At 44.2% G+C, this 20,056-nt stretch overlaps 1 protein-coding gene across 2 annotated transcripts in view; it reads left to right on the top strand.

Moving 5' to 3' along the window:
- STARD4 (StAR related lipid transfer domain containing 4) overlaps positions 1-18,084 on the top strand; it is a 198,844-nt gene extending 180,760 nt beyond the window's left edge. For both annotated transcript variants that reach the window (XM_078675495.1, XM_078675496.1), the window contains one exon: positions 12,864-18,084. In XM_078675495.1, coding sequence (XP_078531621.1) covers positions 12,864-13,090 — 227 coding nt within the window. In that variant the 3' untranslated portion in view covers positions 13,091-18,084. The remainder of the gene's footprint in view (positions 1-12,863) is intronic.
- The last annotated feature ends 1,972 nt before the right edge of the window (positions 18,085-20,056 follow it).

The following is a 20,056-nucleotide window of genomic DNA, read 5'->3' as shown; positions in this document are numbered from 1 at the left end:
TACTTTATTGAAAAGACGTTGGTGTGCGCGTGTTGCATTACTGAGCCTATGACGAAGGGCAGGAGCCCGAAACGCGTTGGCGCATGAACTTTTGCTGGCATGCATCTTACCTGTTCAGCTGCAGACTTCATTAAATAATACAGAAATCTACACCTGTGTGGGCACCATCATTTTGGGGCAACTCTTGTGTGTTTAATAGTGAGCGGCGAAGCCTAAGCCGCGATGGGAGCCCCGCTGTCGAGAATGGACCCCGGTGATACCAGGCGGTTTTCACTTTCGTATGGGGCCAGGTGCTGTTTTGGAGCCTAGCTACGGCGGAGGAGCAGAGGAAAGGTGATTTCAGCAGCCCACTGGGGTTTTTTAATGACTTTATCAGCAGCCCGCACGCATACTCACTTGAGGAATACTGCTGCATAAACTACAAGTACCATGAAGCTGGGAGAGCGGCCACGCCCACTGGGGCAGGTACTTTATTGAAAAGACGTTGGTGTGCGCGTGTTGCATTACTGAGCCTATGACGAAGGGCAGGAGCCCGAAACGCGTTGGCGCATGAACTTTTGCTGGCATGCATCTTACCTGTTCAGCTGCAGACTTCATTAAATAATACAGAAATCTACACCTGTGTGGGCACCATCATTTTGGGGCAACTCTTGTGTGTTTAATATATATATATATATATATATATATATATATATATATATATATATATATATATATATATATATATCCTTGCTCCCAGAACACCAGCCTGCTGCACTCAAAAAGCGGGTGCTACTTCAGCGGGGGTGTACCCGCTCGAAAATCTCTGCTCCCAAATTCCACCAGATCTCGCTCATCCGGTAAAGAAACAGCACTCACAAGGGGGGGTTTCAATCCAATCGATTTATTGGAACCCAACGCACACAAGACGCGTTTCGGCAATCAGCCTTTGTCAATTGTAAAACAGAGCCCATGGCGTTCGCGCAGTTTTTTAAAACCATGCAGCACAAAACGTGTCATAGTGTCATCATCATAGAAAGAGGACTAATCGTTTTCATGTTCCTCGCCATTTTGTAACGTGCAAATGGTCAGTACAATGTAAATACATAATAGCACACTCATTGCTGTACAACTGGCGATAGAATATCATGTCCAAATGTACTGCCAATTCCTCATTAGTGTTGAACACTATTGAGGAATTGGCAGTACATTTGGGGTGACTGTGAGATGAATACGCATACATACTAGATAGGAATGTAATGTAATGTATACTGTATTAGATCCTGATAGGACATGATATTCTCGTTTTCATAAGATGTATGAGTAGATTTGATGTTGGGACCCAGGACGTTGTTTATGACAAAACGTGAGAGTCACCATTGTGGGGGAAAAGGGGACAGAGCCCATACAGGGCGAGAGAACAGAGATAAATGCATTTGATCACAGTGTTGACGTGCCCATTCAGGGCTTGATGGCACGGCTGAATAGCCATGAACTATTTTCATCTGTAAATGTATGAATAAGAATCTATCGCCAGTTGTACAGCAATGAGTGTACTATTATGTATTTACATTGTACTGACCATTTGCACGTTACAAAATGGCGAGGAACATGAAAACGATTAGTCCTCTTTCTATGATGATGACACTATGACACGTTTTGTGTTGAATGGTTTTAAAAAACTGCGCGAACGCCATGGGCTCTGTTTTACAATTGACAAAGGCTGATTGCCGAAACGCGTCTTGTGTGCGTTGGGTTCCAATAAATCGATTGGATTGAAACCCCCCCTTGTGAGTGCTGTTTCTTTACCGGATGAGCGAGATCTGGTGGAATTTGGGAGAAGAGATATATATATATATATATATATATATATATATATATATATATATATATATATATATATACCACACAAACTTTCTCCAAGAGAAGGTAATTGATCACGCACTCGCAGGAGTCTGCTTTCCTCATTTCTTTATTTATTCAAAACAGCTTTCCAGATCATTTCAAAGGAACAAAACCGACGCGTTTCGTTAACCCATGTTAACTTGCTCACGGTTATACATATACATATTTACTGAAAAAAACCATAGGTTTCAGGGACATTACAGTTAGAAATTTGCATTTAAAAAACCTTAAAAATTCACAGAAAAAACCTCAGGTTTCAGGGACGTTATAGTTAGTTGGACATTTCGCTCGTACAAAACCAGAGAAATTCGGACGTTATAGTTACTTGAGCTAACTATAACTTGCGCCCCCGCAATGCACTGCTGATGATGTCACATATTATATCATTCATGGCATGGTAAGTGACATCACTGTTGACATCACTGATGACATTATCCAGTGACTGTGTGTTTCTGTAAAGTTTAAATATGTTTATACCAATGTGTTTTGAAGAATGAGTGGATGTATGAGTGTCTGAATGGATGATTTAGTAGGTGCGTGACTGACTGTATTAGTGAGTGATTAAACGCGCCCTACTGAAGGCATGGGTTAGTGACTAAACTGTGTGAATGTCTGTATCAGTCTGTTAGTTGGTGTGTAAGCGGCTGCATGGGTTGGTTAGTAGCTACATGAGTGTCTATATGGGTTACTGATTGGTTGTCTGAGTATCTATGTGGGTGTCTGAGTGTGTGGGTGTGTGGGGAGTGTGCAACTCTGTGCATAGGTGTATGAGTGGGTGATTCACTGGGTGTATGAGTTCAAGAGTGCATCTGTGAAGGCCTTCATGGGTGGGTGAGTGTGTGTATGGGTGTGTTGGTGAGTGAATGGATGTCTCAGTGGCACATGTGTGAATAACTACATTTGTGAAAGGCAGTATATGTGAGTGTTGGAGTATATAAATGACTATGTGTTAGAGTGAGTGGTTGTGAGAGTGGCTGTATGGATGAGTGTGTGCTTGTCTCAGTGATTGCATAAGAGATTAAGTATGTGTTAGTATCTGTATGAATGAGTGAGGTGATGTGTGTATAACTGTATGGTGAGTAAATGGGAGTGTGATTGATTCTTTGCATGATTGGCTAGGTGTGTGAGTAACTATCGATGAGTGGCGGTGTGTGAATGTCTGTATAGGTGTATGAGTGCATATGATAGTGCTGTATTGATGAGTAACTGCATGTATGAGTGACAGTAAGGGCGAATGAGTGGATGTGTGTGTAGACCTTGGAATCCGTGAGTGGATATGTAGTAACTGGCATTGGTGTGCCTATGTTTTCGAAAATAGTAGTCTGTATTTTAGAGTGGGTATATCAAAGGTTATATTAGGGTGTGAGGATGTGCATCAGATTATCATGTGATGTGTGCAATATGGAATAATAAATAATCTGCTAGTTCAGGTATTATTGCGCCCGAGCAGTACAGCATAGTACCGTCTTCCTTCCGCACATTTATGATGGTTGATATGTGCCTGTCAGGCCATACCATCACAGCAAGAGTACTGCTCAGCCTCTCTGTCTCGCTGTATGTGCTAGACCTGGTGTATTTATGGGCATTTTTTTACCTTTAACTCTGCTGTTTAGATATATTCAGAGTGTTTGGTCTGTATTTTGTCAAATTTGTCAGATGATGGCCCTATCACGTATTGCCCCTCTAGAGCCTTAAGCTCTCCCTCAAGTTGCACAAAGCTGCTGCATGTGGCATTGTGGATGCCATGCTGCTTTGTGATGCAGATTTCTCATGTGTAAGCCTTAAAAGCTTCCCTCAGTTTTCCAGATGACTGTATGGTCATTGGTTTGGAAATAATTGAGTATTTAGCTTTTTACGTCTTTAACGAATGTGGTGTTGAGGAGATATTGGGGCAGGAGCCATCATGTGAATGCGAAGTGTTTTGGAGCGGAGGTTGTGATAATCAGTTTAGTCGGCAAGTGGTCGGAGAGTGTGCACTGGTGGTGTTTAATTTCCTTTGTTCACCCACATATGTCTGGTATATCTAGCCAGTAGTCCAATCTTGCCTATGTTCCATGTGCCGTTGAGATATTGGTGCCCTCATTCGAATTAGGGGATCACATTCTCCAGATGTCTTTTAGACCTTTAGTAGTTATTATGTGGGCCGATGCAGTCGTGGCTGAGTGTGTGTCACGGTGTTCGAGCAGGTGGCTTTCTAGAACCAGATTGAAGTTTCCCACAGTATTGTTTGCGGTGCAAGGGCACAACATTTGTTCCATAAGGATTCAATAAAGTCTGGATCATCTATATTGGGATCATAGCATGATGCATTTGCCTCCTATTAATAATTGAAGGAAGTAAGCAGGGGTGGGCGGAGTTCATGGAGTTGCACTACGCAGAATTCCGCGGAGTTGCATAAAAACTATGTGGAATTCCACGGAGTTCCGCTCTGCCCTTCCCAAATGTATTGTTGCTTTGTAATGAGTTCTGAAGCTGCGTCCAGACTGACATCACCCAGAAAAGATGCTCTCTGTTTACATCAGCTCTCAGGCACCTTGTGAACCGCTCCTCTCATGCAGAGTAGGAGCTTTCTTTAGAGCGCTGACACCAAGAGAACAACATACTCTGCTCAAGAACACCACACTCTGAGTGCCCTCCTCCTCCAGGTACTTGTCTTTCTTTATCCTACTTAACTACTATTGGAAACTTACTGAAAATTAAAACAAACCAGTCATGTCCCTTATATTACAAAACAACATTTTGGAAAGCTGAGTAATAGCCGAAGTGTACCGTGCACGCACTGGGCAGGATGTGGCATTCATTTATGTTAATTATTTAATATTTTAGGCTCAACATAATCCAACAAATGGGATGCACACACTCATTACTGGCACAGTAAAGAGGTCAGCTTCACGTCTGTACATCTATACAAAGGAAATGCATTATTGTGTGATTTTGACCTGCCAATGTGGCGCAATGAACCTTGTTTACCCCCGCCCACCCTCACCCCCACCCCACTTATGTCCCCCACCTCCCCTCGACAGCCGAGGAAAAGGAAAAAAATTATATCGGAAATGATAATAAAATGGCCACAAGCGCTGGTTTCACTGACCTCAGAACGTCATTAGCCTCGTCGTCCGAGGAGAACATAATGTGGCAGCAGGCGCGCAACACCCATTGAACTCACCGGGCTTCAGCCCCCCCCCCCCCCCGTCGTGTGTGGCAGCCCGAGATGAGACAGATCCCGGGCACACACAGAGCCGCACCCGAACGTTTCACAAGCCTTTAAAAGACCATTTGAATGTTAATTAGGCCTTGCAGTTGTTTCACCCCTTCTAAGAGCCCCTGCAGCTCCACTCTGCCTACTGATTAAAGGTTCAGCCCCCCCCCGAAATGTTTTCTTAGCCCCCCCCAAAAATTTTTACTCTAGTTGCGCCTCTGTGTGGCAGGCATTGTCGCACAACTGGCTGGTTTTTCAGTGCCACCAGGACTCAGTGCTAGTCGGTTCCTTATGTTGGCGTCTGAGGGCTCAGGGCAAGCCCCAGTTCCCTCCTGCTCTGCACAGGACGTGAAGCACACTGCTTCCTGCTCTGTTCCCCTTGCCCCGCGATTTGCTCACTGCTGCCCAGAGCTCCAACAGTGCCTATTAAAAAAAATCTCTCACCTCCAGCAGGAGCACCCGACAGAGACAGTCCGAGAGAGGTCAGCAGGTCACTTCTTTAATCTTTATGAGAACTCTATAGTTCCACTGTATAACAGAGGCATTAAGGGACCTGAGGCACATAGGGTCAAATGAGCGCAGTGCCCATAAAATGCTGCTCCGCTGGCGGTAGGTGGAATTGGCTGAACTCTGCTCTCCAAACGGAGCATCGAGTGGAAAACTCCACCAGCGGAGCAGAATATGCCGTCCACACCTAGTAGGAAAGTTGAAGGGCCGTCTGCGTCTAAGCAGAACAGCCCTCCCACAGGCACGCATGGAATAATTAGACAATGAGCGGTGGCTGCTCTATTTGGAGGCCATTGCCGGACGCGTGAGTGCTGCGATGTGCATCTCCTTCAAGAGGGAAATTTCTAATTTGTGCCTGTAGACAATACCTGTCGCGTTTTGCGAGGGTTATTGAGCCCTTGCACATTCCCGGTCAGTAGACTTAGGGTGTCAGAGTTACCCTGTCTAGTCGTTAGTGCAAGGGAAACAGTGCAGGTATGCTGACAGTAGGAATCAGCTCCATTGTGTGCCCGCAAGGCTAGTTGTGTGTTGCATTGTCAACGAACAGGTCATCACCATTGAGCACTCAGTGTTTGTATTTGCTAGAACCTGGCCGGTTGTGTAAGCTGCCCCTCCCGCACCAGCCTCCCCGACCAGACAGTGGAGCTACTGCAACTTAACAAAAAAAAAAGCAGCATCATGAGCAAAGAAAGATATACAAACACGAAAGTACTCAACATGTCTAAACATGGTTCCCCCCATAGATGGAGTCCAAAGTGCCAGCTTTCCAACGCCTCTTCTTTGGGGGTGCTTGCCAGTCGTAACAGATAGTGAGTAGTGCTATTGGTCTTCATCTTTGGTGAAGACATGGGGTACTTCTAGCTCTCAGGCGGTGGTGGTCTGGCCATGTTTCAGTCTTTACTTCCACCCTCTGTGTGTAGAGCTGGATGGTCCAGCAGCGGAGTGCGTGTCTTGCATGTGTTCAAATCAGGTGTAGGGGAGTTAATCCCCCCTCTGAGGGGGAAACTTTGCGATGTGTAGTAGCTTGCAAATCTTTGGTAAGTCTTTTGACAGATGACTAGGCTAACGTAGGCGAGAGTAAGACTTGAGTTTTATCTCTGTGTATTATATTGAGGCGTAATGGGTAGAGCAGGTCGTATCGCACTCCCACTTGGTGACTTTTCCGTTTGATCTGTAGGTATTTCCAGCAGGCCTCCTGGACTGCCAGTGTAATTTCTGGGAATATTGAAAGTGCAGGGCCGTCTTATACATTCCTATCATATATAAGTCTAGCGATATTGGGACATGGGAGGACTATCGAAGGGGCCCTGAGCCCCAAGGATCTATGTGCCCTCTCCACTGCAAATAGCGGTGAGAAGTCTTCCTCTCCCAGTAGTTTCTTCAAGAGGGATTTGACAACTTCTGCTTTGTTGCCCAATTCTGGTGTCGGTGGGAGACCCACTATGCACAGGTTGTTACGCTTAGACCTCCAAGTTCTCTTTTTTCACTTTGATTAGGTTGAGTACATTACTCATGTCCAGCAGCTTTTAGCGGTGCCTGGCCATATCGTTCTCCAGCTCAGAGATATGTCTCTTGGTAGTTGTGATGAGTTTTTCTTGCTTGTCTAGAGCGGTGGTGAGATGAGGCCTTTTTGTATGTGGGGCAATACTGAGAGGGAGAGGCGGACCAAACAGTCATTGTGCACCTAGGAGTGCGCAAACCACTCCTCCCCCCTGATCCAAGAGCAGAGCAGCCCCGCTCACCTGCCCGCAAAGCATCAGTACACGAAGCATAGAATGATAATAACTAGAAGTTAATATCATTTTATGTTTTTGCTTGGCACTGCTTAAAAGCACTGGGACGACACTCCTTGACCGTAGCGAAGGAGCCACCACTGAGAGTAAGCATAAAAATATATTTATTTATTTATTAATTGAAGTTTTGTATAGCGCTAGCTGGACCCGGGGGTATCAGAGCGCTTCACAGCAAATAGAGAAATGCAACCACGGCAATAAGCATAGAATACAAGAATCGGAAACGATAGGAGGGAAATATAGCCTGTACACCAGCAAAACAACAACAATAATAACGCAATAAGAGACGGAGTTCGGGGGCGAATCAGTTAGTTCTGATTTCCGCAAAGGATATCAGCTTTCTGCTGTTGGGAGATGGGCTTCTCGCTAAGCACCGGAGCGTTCAAGGAAGAGGGCTTTGAGTAGAGTTTTGAATTGTGGGAAGGAAGCGGTCGTTCTGATATGCGGGGGGATGGAGTTCCAAATCCTGGGAGCGTTCCCCGCAAAGCATTTATTTGAGGTCTTGCGTTTCTGTGATTTCAGCGGGATGAGCAGGAGTGTGTTGGAGCTTCTGAGGTTCCTGGATTGTCCAGCCCTTTTGAGTTTGGAGGCCAGGTATTCTAGTTTGCCTGTGTGCAATGCTTTATGTGTGAGGCAGGCTGTGCGGAAGTTGGCTCGTTGGTCAATCGGGAGCCATTCCAGTTCTTTGAGTGCCGGTGTGATGTGGTCAAATTTCTTTGTTCCTGTGATCATTCTTGCGGCAGCGTTGAGGGTGGAGTTGAGGGGTCCCAGGTGTGACTTGGCTGTTCCAGTCAGTACAGCAATGCCATAGTCAATTCTTGAGAGCACAAGTGCCTGGGTGGCATGTTTCAGATCTTTGGGGGGAGGAAGGGTTTAATTTTGTAGAGAAGTTTCAAGTTCATGAACGCGCTTTTGGCGGTTTTAGAGATGTGCTTCTTCATGTCCAGATTGGGGTCGAGAGTGATTCCTAGTGATTTAGCTGAGTCCGTTGGAGTAAGGGAGACATTGAGGGCATTTAAGGCTTTGAGCCATTCCACTATTTGTGGGTTTTCATCTTTGTTCGAAATTAGGAGAACTTCCGTTTTCTCTTCGTTCAGTTTGAGGTGGTTAGCTGAGAGCCAGTGTTGAACCTCCATGAGTGTAGCATTAAGTCTGTGAATGTCGGCGATCGAGGTGGTTTCCAAGTAGAGTTGAGTGTCATCCGCATACAGGTGGAAGGGGATGTTAGAGTTCCTTAGGAGAGAGGTGAGGGGTTCCATGTAGATGTTGAAAAGTTGCGGGGAGAGTACTGATCCTTGGGGAACACCTCTGTTGATGGGGAGGGGGTCTGACTCGAAACTGTTGATCTTTATTCTTTGAGAGCGGTTGTTAAGAAAGGAGGCGAACCATTTTAGGACTGTGTTGTCGATGCCCGCTCTTTCTCGAAGGACATTCAGTAGGAGGGAGTGATCAACTGTGTCAAATGCAGCCGAGAGGTCAAGGAGAATGAGGAGGCTACATTGGTTGGAGTCGAGTGACATGTGCAAGTCATCAAGGACATTTAGGATAGCGGATTCCGTACTGCAGCCCTTTCTGAACCCTGATTGGAGAGGATCCAGTAGGTTAGAATTCTCTAAGTGTTTGTTTAATTGTGACAGCACACATCTTTCCAGAATTTTGGCTAGGAACGGCAGATTCGAGACCGGTCTGAAGTTGTTCATGTCTGTGAGATCAAGGCCAGGTTTTTTTAGCAGAGGGGTGACTTGTCCTAGTTTAAGGCAGTCAGGGATGAGGCCCTCGCTTAAGGAGCTATTGATGATCTTGCCCCAGATTGGGGCTAGGGTGAGCTTCAGGTCCTTGGTCAGTCTCGAGGGCAGTAGATCGAGAGAGTGAGAGGAGGGTTTCGCTGCATCGATAAGATTGCTTATCATTTCAGCCTCGACCGGCTGGAAAGAAGACCAGCGGAAAGATGAGGTTACTGGGGGGATGTGGATGATTGCAGGGCCCTGTATGAAGGAGCGATCGATTTTGGCGATTTTTTCATTGAAGAAGCTTGCGAAGTTGTCGCATTGGGTTTTGGAGGCAGCTACGTTGGCTGCCTTGGGAATGGAGGTTTGGTTTCTAATGATGTCGAAGAGTTCCTTGGGGCGTTTCTGGCATTGTCTAATGCAGAACTGAAGAAGGAAGTCTTCTTACTTTTGATGTGAGTATAGTAGATTTTGCGGGCTGCCTTCAGTTGGTCCCGATGCATGGCAGAGGGGTTGTTTCTCCAGGTTCTTTCCAAGGATCTGAGGTGTCTTCTTTCCTCATTAATGTCAGTAGAGAACCATGATCTGGAGGGGATGCTTCTGGATTTTTTTAGTTTCAGAGGTGCCAGCTGATCTAGGACAAGCTCTAGATTGGAATGGTAGAGCGCGGTGAGTTCCGAGGTGGAGAGGTGCTCCGCCGTATTCGGGAGGAGAGTGCTGAGTCCTTCCTCAAGCTTGTCTCGGGGAACTCTGGAGGTGTTCCTGACCCATTTTGGGGGGGCTTGAGTGGGTGGGAGTGATACGGCCGGCTGGATGATATGAAATAAAATGATGTGGTGGTCTGACCAGTCCACCGGGATGATGTAGTCAATCGAGACTGCAGTTTTGTTCGCAATGATGGCATCCAGGGTCGCTCCTCTGTAATGTGTTTCTTCTGAGCAATATTGGACCAAATCGTTGTCTTGTAGAAGGGTGTTGAGAGATTGGATCAGCGGGTTTTTGTGGTCGTTCCATCTTAGGTTGAGGTCGCCCATAATTAGATTGTCGTCGCCATTAAGTGCGGATTGGGTGATCAGATCCGATAACTGAGCTTTAAATTCGTTGGAATTGCCTGGGGGATGGTAGAGGAGATGGCACTGACGAGAGCTATTACCGTGAGATTTGATGTTTACCGACAGGCATTCGAAGGAGCTGTGCAGGTAGGAGGGAGCTTCAGAGACTGCGAGGTTGCTTTTGTAGATGATCGCTATGCCGCCACCTTTGTGAATGGGCCTGTCTTTGCGGATAATTGAGAAGCCGGGAGGCACCAGCATATCCAGAATGGGGTGGGATAGGGAGTTAAGCCACGTTTCAGTTATGAAGGCTACATCCAGGTCATGGGAGAGGATGGATTCAGCTATTTCCGTTGCATGTTTGACTGCGGACCGGCTGTTGATAAGCATGCAATTCAAGTGGGAGGGGACTTCTTTTGCTTTCAAATTGTCAGGGATGGCTCTGGGAATGGGGGACAGATAAAGAGGGGGTCTGACGGTTCTACTGGTGGGCAGGTCCCTACCTACTCCGGTGATGACTTGGATCGAGGAGGAGAGGGTCGAAATCACGGGAGGGGCCAGGGCAGGCTGGTTCGGGGGGAGTATGAAGCGACGAGTGCGCTCACTTCAAGAGGGGAGAGGGAGGTTAAGTTTCTGCTGGGAATGACTGCTCGCGACTTCGTCGGGACTTTCGTGAGCGGGGGCAGGGAACCAGGGAGAGTATGAGCCTGGACGGTGCGGGGATAGTCACTCCAATGGGGGAGGCGGGGGGATGTGGAGTGGGGCGGAGGGGGAGGGAGGTAGCTGGAGATTCCCGAGGGCAGAAAGTGTTTCCTTCAGTCCTAGGATCAGGGTCGAGATCTGTGCTTCAACAAGGTCGAGGCGGTGCGCTATCTCGAGTGAGGGGTGGAGGGGAGGATCAGTGGAACTGGGTCCTGGGTGTGAGGGGCTTATGGGCGAGTTTCCAGTGGGAGGAATAAAAGGATGGGAGGTGGCAGGATCTGGATTAGTGTTTGGTTGTGAGAGGGCTGTTAAGGGTGGGGAGTTGTGGACCCTTCGGGGGAGGGAGATAGCTTCAGAGGAGGGGGAAGTGAGAGCTAGAGGAGAGAGGGATGGCGGGTTAGGTGGTTGAGTAATGGGGTTGTCAGGTCTATGTATCAGTTGTGGGAGGGTTAAAGGGTGAGGTGGATTACTGTCCAAAAGGGGGTGCGTGTTCACTTCGTTAGAGGGAACAATGTGAACGAGGGTAGTGGGGATCGGCGGGGGTGGATTGAGCGATGGTGTAGATGAGGGGTCTGGGGTCATTGAGGGGTGGAGGCAGAGGGCGGGTGGTGCTTCTGGAGCTAGGGAATGGTCTAGGATCACGAGGGGGGGGGAGGCTGGGAGTTAGTGGAACTTTGTGGGCTAGGGAGTAGGAGGGTTGGGGTCCTTTGGGGATGAGATTGGGAGCAATGGGGGGGGTGAGGCTAGGGAGAAAGGGGGAGCTGGGTCTGGTGAGGACGAGATATTGACAGGCTGGAGGGATAGGGACGGGGGGGACGCTGGCGCGGATCAATACGGGCGTAGGACTGAGAGTAGGGGAATTACGGGGGCTGGGGAGGGGTGAGTTGAGGGTCCTTAGGGGGAGCGAGGGGGGCTGAGTGGGGGGAGGTTGGGTGTGACGGGCGGGGGGCGGGAGTTGTGAGGAATGGGGGGCTAGGGCTGTCGGTAGCAGCTGGGTGGAGGAGGGACTAGGTAGAGTAGTGGAAGGACGCTGGGGTGGCGAGTTCTGGAGAATGAGAGTTTGAGCGGAGCCGGAAGGTTGGGCGGGGGGAGTTTTGAGTGGGTAATGGGTGGTAGCCATCTTAAGTGTGGGGAAGAGAGAGTCGAAGAACTCTAGGTTCTCCTCTTTCGCCTGGATTAGAATGGTGCCGTTCCTATAAATGGTGATGGAGATGTCTCCTGTCAGGGATAGATGATTCAGGGGGGCGATTGTTAGTTTGCGGTTGTGATCAGTAAAGGTGGTTTTGGAGACGGGGAGGGTTGAATTAAAGATGGTGGCCCATACGTCAGGTCTGTTGGTGTGGAAAATGAAGTCCATTTTCTATATATGACACAATTTGGTGCAGATTTGTGTTTCTTGATTGATGCTATCCATATAGAGGTGTATTTACATGCCCTCCTGTTTTGTATGCATTAATTTCATGAAAAAGTGTAAAACCTCTTGAAGAAATAGAAAATAATCTCTTTAATGCAAGGATTCATTTTAACAAAAATAAAATTAAAATTAAATGTATTGCCTGGGAGTTGGCCACAAATAAGAAATATACTTGGTTTATAAATTGCCCGAGTCAAAAAGGTGCTTTTAATAATGCATAGGTGGAGTTTTAGGTCTGTGCCTAATTTACGTTCATCATTTGTACAATCCTAATAATGCAGATCCCTGTTTGAGGCCATTAGAAGCCCTAGGGGAGAGGAAGCATTACAGAAACTGAATAAATGCATATCTCTACTATTCTACATTTTATTGATGATCACATTCAAGATACATGGGTTCAGCTCACATTGATAGAAAGATATCTCAACCCCTTTTCTCTATCATATGATAACCATTTTCCATGCATGCATTGATCTATTGTTTTTAATGAAATTCATGTATGCATATTCTTTGGTTCATGATCTACCTTTCCAATAGCACCTCTCTTTTAGTATCTAAATGTAATACATGTTTTTCTTTTTGCAGGTATTAGTGTGGAATACGGCACTGTGCAACCTAACTGTGTGCGTGGATACAATCATCCTTGTGGTTGGTTCTGCGTGCCACTAGTAAGCAATCCAGATCAAAGTCTACTCACAGGTTACATTCAGACTGACCTACGCGGGATGTTGCCTCAGTCTGCCGTCGATTCTGCTATGGCCAGTTCTCTCGTCAGTTTCTTCTGCGACCTACGAAAGGGTTTGAAGACATAACTCAACACCAGGCTGCATTTCTGACTGCTGCCATCTGCAGGACTGCCTACCAGTAGTCAGATGCAGCTTAAAGGAGTTTGGGCACAGGGAACTAGGAAGCCATCAGTGTCCTCTCTTGCCCCTATTTTTGTGGAATTCGAAAATATTTCCACAGAAAACAAGTGTGTAACAGATGATATTTTTGTATTAGCAGATGCAGAAAGTTGAACTTTCTATGATCATTCCTTCACGCTGCTGGTAAACAGATCTACCTGCTCTCAGCTGGAGTGTATGCTGTTGACGGTATATGCTGAACATTGCTGAACACAAAAGATACTTAGTTTACACACGACAACTAATATTTCACCCAAAGTGTGAAGCTAATATGAAAGTAACTATTTTGTGTAATCTCTTACCCAGAAGCTAGGTTGTGATTAGCTGTGTTGAATGTTAACTGTTAAAGAAGACATCTGACTAACTCTTGCCTTCATTGACAGAGTCTGGGTGGTTTTCCATCTACAAAGATGCCCTGATAGTTTTTGACAACCAGTGATGTCAAAGCCCACATCTTCTGCCCTGGAGGCAGCTTATGTGGTATATGTAGTATAATTTAAACGGTCTATCATTTCATATGCAATTATATTTTATAGTAGCTAGGAAAATGTGTGCAGCATTCAATCTGAATTTATTGAGGGATTGTCTGTGAAAAGGCATTCTCAAAACATAATATATGGAAATGTAAGCAATGAGGCTAAATCTAGATGAAACTCATTGCAAATCAGAATCTCCTAAATATTTGCGGCATGCCAATGTATTGTGAAAATCGTGGTCATTCCAGGTTTTTTTAATGATCGTATTTTGGAGAACCTAGGTTATTTTAATGTTTATTTAATCCGTTTGTAATTTATGTTTTTATTTTTGTTAACATTTTCTATGATCAAGTTCATATTTCTCGAGTTGCATTGGAGAACGAAGGTCACTTTCTTCTCACAGAATTTTAACACATTTTGCTCACAATCAAATAACCTATTTTTGTTTCTAAAATGGAAGGTGCTGCATTGCACCCCCTAGTGGGGTTATTCATTGCATACATTGAAGGCTTGTCTTTAGAGATTGTCTTGAGTTGTGATGCAACTCTGAAGCATCTAATTCCATTTTAGTATCATATTCTCAGTTATCACAACACATGTTTCTTACAGCAACCCTACAGACTCAGCCCACAGCTCAGGGAAAAGGGAAAGGATAGGAAGAAAAAATAAAGTAAAGGGCAAGGAAATAAAGAAACGACTACGGAACGGAAGAGGAGCAAATAGAAAGAAATGGTTACGTAGAGAAGGGACGAGAAGAATAAAGGGCTTAGAGGGAAGAGAACAGAATGAAAGAAAATGAGTTCCTTTAAAGGACAATGGTAGATTTTTTTTAACACCTTGTATTTATTTTTTGTCAAATGGACATGCCATCCGTGTTTATTTATTGATAGCAATGCATCTAAAACGATGCAGCCATCAGAATCATGAAAGTTTTCATTTCCTTGGGAAACCTGCTTTAGTTTGAGATTCATTATTTTTTTCAAGATCACTATCTTACTGCACTATATAATATGCATAAAACAGCAACGACATACATTCTGAGGAGTTTTCTGTCAGATTGTGTTTGTAAAGCACTCCTGGAGCAATGAATAACAATTCCCTGCCTAGATTAACCTGTATTTCACTGGGGGTGTCATCGACCCCCGCCATACTGGTATAATTCAGGTCGTAAATGCATAACTTTTCGAACTGATAAACTTAAGTATCTCCTTACTTCCAGATGTTTCAGAGACAAGAGATGATACCGAAGTGCTACCAAGAGACTATTAGAGTCATTTTGCACAAGCTTTTCCCCGAAACAAGCCCACACTAAATGGACTTAGTTGTGTAGTCACAGTTACTGTGCTACACTTTCTATACTACAGAATATAAAGAAATGCGCCAACTCTTATTGGCTTTACAAGACTCCTTGTGATATTTCCAAAACAGAAGGTCCATCATTTATTGCAATGCCTTGCCAGCTTGTCCTTCCCATCTATCACATTTGTGTGTGCTCTTCTCCGTTACACTCCAGTACACACGCCGCATTTACAGGGATGTCTTCTCCATGCACTTTGAACAGCCTTGTTAACTGACAACAAAGATTCCTGTTTATTTTTATTCTAAAAAAATCTGTCCACATATGACGTTTACACTAGAGCTGAAAACCGTCAAAAGGTACATTCAGCTTGATCACACTTATTACAATTGGTACAAAATGACAGGACATAGTCAAGTTTGTACACTTACCCACATTTCCTTCAACTCCACTATTTAATGTCAGTTGTTTACAAAAAGCAGGATAACTAACACAGGCCTGGACTTTCCACATTTCCAGGTTAGCCGGTGGCTCCGTTGTTTTTTTTTGTCTCAATCAGTTTTGCCAGAGGTGGTCAACTGGATTAAAGTTGGGCCTTTAGCATCAATAGTGCATATGTTTACCGTCACCTGCACCACCCACCCCAAATCTTCTCTTTTCTTGAAGCATTCACTTCACACTGCAACTGAAATGAACCAAAAGCAGTGATTTTTAAAATATCAACAAGACGTCCTGTTTCCAATCTAAAGTTAAGTTGAATATTTTGAGCACAACATTCTTGATCCCACATTAACACTCCACATTCTAGCATGTGACTATCGTTTGATGTTTAGTTTACTTCTGGAGTTTTACCTCACTGGAACAAACTTTACACATTCGTAGGGCCAGAGAAATGTCACAAGCATCGAAACCCAGATTAACACTCCTGCACTATTTTTTTGAACACACCGTAGTTTATCTAATCCCTTAATTTTGTCCTAGCCACAGGCCTACTTTTATGATACACGTGTGTTTTGTTCACCCTGGATGGGATGTCCTCTGGGTTTGCTGCCCATGTAAGCACTCGTGGCCAGCTGTACTTTTGAGTGCAATTTACTGTTTATTAAAACTGTGACCCAAATCTCTATCGAACCCCCTGATGCAGGGACGCTATTTGAAATCACCTTTTTGTGTTATTAGTTTTTAAATTAGTAATACTCCATGGTGCTCTACCCAAATGAGAGACAGTTTTGCGTGCAAAGCATAAAGAACAATTGATGGACAGAATGCAGAACAATGTCATACATTTATCCCAGTGCAGAGATCTGGGCCTAAATCCATCGTTTTTTTGCTCACCATGCCATTCCAGTTTGGACCCAGCCATATGCAAATCCGTCTTGATCCTGTGCCCCATGGGAACAGTCCAGCCCGAACTGCCAGGCCAGGTCCTCCCTGGACTGGAAACAAGCATCCTAGGACCGGTTTCGGGCTTTCAGCCCTCATCAGCCAGGATAGCTGCGTGCAAAGCATCACGTTTCACCTTGCATTTTTATGCAAAATAGGCGGTTCACGTTTTTTTCTGTTTTAAAAAATTGATGTAACTGTTTGTTAGAAGTGCGTTTGTGTAACCTCGGGACTCCCTTCTTGCACGTCATACTTTCTGACCAAGTAAATATGGAATAATTAATTAGCAAGATGTAACGAACGCATGGTTCTGATGTTCGTTTTTCTTTTTATCTTTTGGGCATTTATTCAGATTCTCTGGTTAAAGTTAATTATTTTCCATAGCAGCAAATGGTGTACCTTGTCAGAAGATACTATGAGCGGTATTTTAATGCTCTAGGTCTGATCTGCATCAATTCTCTAGTTGTGGACCCTCTCATGGGTAATAAAATGCACAGACAGGACGTTATTCCCAATTACCAGGGACCAGACATGTAATGTGGTGCAAGTCGTGGTTGACTAATTTGAATTAGCATAGTAGATGAGTGTGCTTTTTGCTCTCAGGCATTGAGGGCCGAATGTGATCGGTGCTAAGTGTAGCAAGAGAGAAAGAGAAAGATGGTGCTACAGAGAGGGAGCATGTATGTATGTGTGTGTTGGAGAGAGGAGTATACAAGGGAGCTTGTGTTTGTGTATGTGCGTGGTGTGAGTGAGTGACATGGAGAGGAGAGTGGAGACAGAAGAGAGTTTATGAGAGGGACCATGTGTGTGTGTTTGTGTGTGAGAGAGGAATGAAGGGACGAGAGAGAACGAACATATCTTTGTGTGTCTGCATGTGTGACAAAGAGAAGAAAGTAGATAGCTGAGCGGGATGATGTTTGTATCTGTGTTTAGATTTGTGTGTGTGTGTGTGTGTGTGTGTGTGAGCGATGGAGGAAGATCTGTGGATTTGAGAGTCCACTACAAGAAAGCGCCATTGGAATGCACTTCAACCATATTAGTGGACCGTATTCTCCTCCACCAGTACCTCCCCCCTTTCTTTCAAGCCTACAGATAACTGACACACTCCTTGCTCTGTTGAACATCCCATATTTCTGTTTCCGTGACTGCGGCCTGCAGACAAGGAGTGAAATCCTCCCCTTTTCACAATTATAATGACGTCGGTGTGGACTGAAGATGCACTGTGACAATCATTGCAAGCCTCTACGTCATCACTACAGAAATTAGAGCCTCGACTTTGCACCAATGCACAAACGTTTGCATATGTGTGTGTGTGCGCGCGCTCATGGGTCCACATCAATAAATGCATAAATATGTAATGAGCACTGTATGTATGAGGGCCTGGTAATGTTGTGTTCTGGTGATTTATACAAAAGATTGTATCTTCAGCCTCTTATTAGGTCACTCGTGGCATTATGGGGCATGTGATTGTTTAAATCCAGGATGCAGATGTCAAGGTAACAAGGATATTACAAAATCTGCGGAGTACACATCGTTTTCTTCTCCACCCAGGATATACCACTCAAGAGGCAATATTGTGTGTGTCTGTGGGGAGGACCTCTTTTGTCTTTTATGTAAGACAATACCAGTACTGCATGTTCCCTCTAAACCAGCACTTATTTAATTTATTATGGCTTTAGAGGTTTTTGTTCAATTCATGACAAATGTAATCACATTATGTAAAATAAATACATCATTGATTTTGACAGTTTTGTGAGTTGAAATATCATTCTCATCTTTTGTCAGTGCAAAAAGTGCTACATAATATAAATTTGTAAGCACACGTTCACCCAAGGCTATATTGCTGATGAATAACAGATTTTTATTGTTACCCAACTGTGCTAATTTTATCGACCTCAGAAGGATGAAAGGCTAAGTGGACCCACCCGGATTTGAACGTATGACAATGAGAACAAACACAGGCCCCCACAGTGGACACATTAGTGCACTAAACCACTAGACCTGGCTAAGATGATTCTCTGCCTCCGTCGTTGCTGTATTTTATTTTTCCCTTACAAAGCATAATCATATTTAAATCCATTACAATATGCTCACATCCTTAGTCGCAATGACTATGGGGCATATTAGTAAGAACCTCGTTAAAATTATCGCAGTTTTAGCGGCAGGCATCTGCCGCTAAAACGGCGATAATGGGCTTGCTAATATGCTTTTTTTTTTTAGTTTCTTATTGAGTAGTACCATAAGGAAACATCTAATATTTGCACATTATAAAAATAAAAAAAAGAAACAAAATATTTTACATTGAAAACACATCCCATCTTAATTTAAACACATAAGATAAACAAAAATTTAGTCAATCAGCAAAAGTGATCCCAAACCCTTGCAAATTTCTTTGTTGCCCCCACCCGCTTAGCATAAGCCTCTTCAAAACACTTGTATGTTGCATTTTACTCATCTGTTTCCCAAACGTAGGTATTATCATTGTTCTCCAGTTTTGCAAGATCAATGAACGAGCAACTAACATCGCAATGACAAGAAAGCGCCCCTGAAATTCAGAGAGTATCACCTCCTTGCTGCCTATACCAAACATGACTGCTTCTGGAGAAGGTTTATAAGTTTTCCTTATCGCGGTACTGAAATACACAAATATTTGTTCCCAAAAAACTTGAAGCTTAGGACAAGAGAAAAAAATATGTCGCCATCCTCCTGCTGCCAAAATTCTGCAGCGAAAACAGCTGTTCCGCCCTTCTGGATACATTTTATTTAGAGCTTCTGGAGTATAATATACCATCCAGTTAGCAAAAAAAGCCTTCCTTTTATAATTAGCTGCTCTCAGATCCTTGTTACCTAAAGACGAGATCTTTTGCCATTCCTGATACGAAAAAACACATTGTGTATGCACCTCAACTGTCTCCAACATCTTCAGTACCAAAGGAGATTCATCCTGCTGGTTTAGTAAACTATACCAGTTACCCACTCCAGTTAATCTTGCATTATATAGTGCGGAAGCAATTTTACCAGGAGGAATGCAAGAAATACAATTATACTTTTAAAAAAAATTAATAATTTGAAGAAATTCAAAAAAGAACATTTTATTTGGCCCCATGTATCTAGCTTGAGCTTCCTGCCAAGTAATCACCCTGCCATGGATGCCTAGTTGACTCAGAACCCCTAAACCAAAGTCATTCCATTTTTTCAATTGAGCAGAGTGAATATATAATCCTAAATCACGACACTCGGTTAATTTTAACACAAAAAAACAGAGAAATCTTTTTGTTTAAAAACCATACGTAAACGATTTGAAAATCCTACCACTGTCTTATAACGAGTTTTTGGGGGAAATTACGAAGTCCTTAAAAAAGTCGTGAGTTGAGATCCAGCTTCCTGGATCATCTTGCTGATGAAAAAATTATCTGCCTGATAAGGCTTAGACAACAGACATGCTATATAGTCAAATAATGCTGCTTCATAATATAATCGAAAATTTGGGTGTGCGAGCCCAACCAACTTGGTATCTAATTGCGAAATCGGGAGCCTCACTCTAGCAGTCTTTCTGTTCCACTGAAAAACTCTAATCATAGCATCAATTAGTTTAAAATAACTAACATTAACTTTAACCGGAATATTAGTAAACAAAAAAATCAAAAGCGGTAAAATAGACATCTTAATTAGTGCCACTCGTCCTATCAATGTCAGAGGAAGATTGTACCATTTATT

The sequence above is a fragment of the Lissotriton helveticus genome, chromosome 2_1 (genome assembly GCF_964261635.1).
Source record: "Lissotriton helveticus chromosome 2_1, aLisHel1.1, whole genome shotgun sequence".
Taxonomy (NCBI): Eukaryota; Metazoa; Chordata; class Amphibia; order Caudata; family Salamandridae; genus Lissotriton; species Lissotriton helveticus.
Note: the sequence above shows the minus strand (reverse complement) of the source record. Positions and strands in the feature narration are given on the sequence as shown.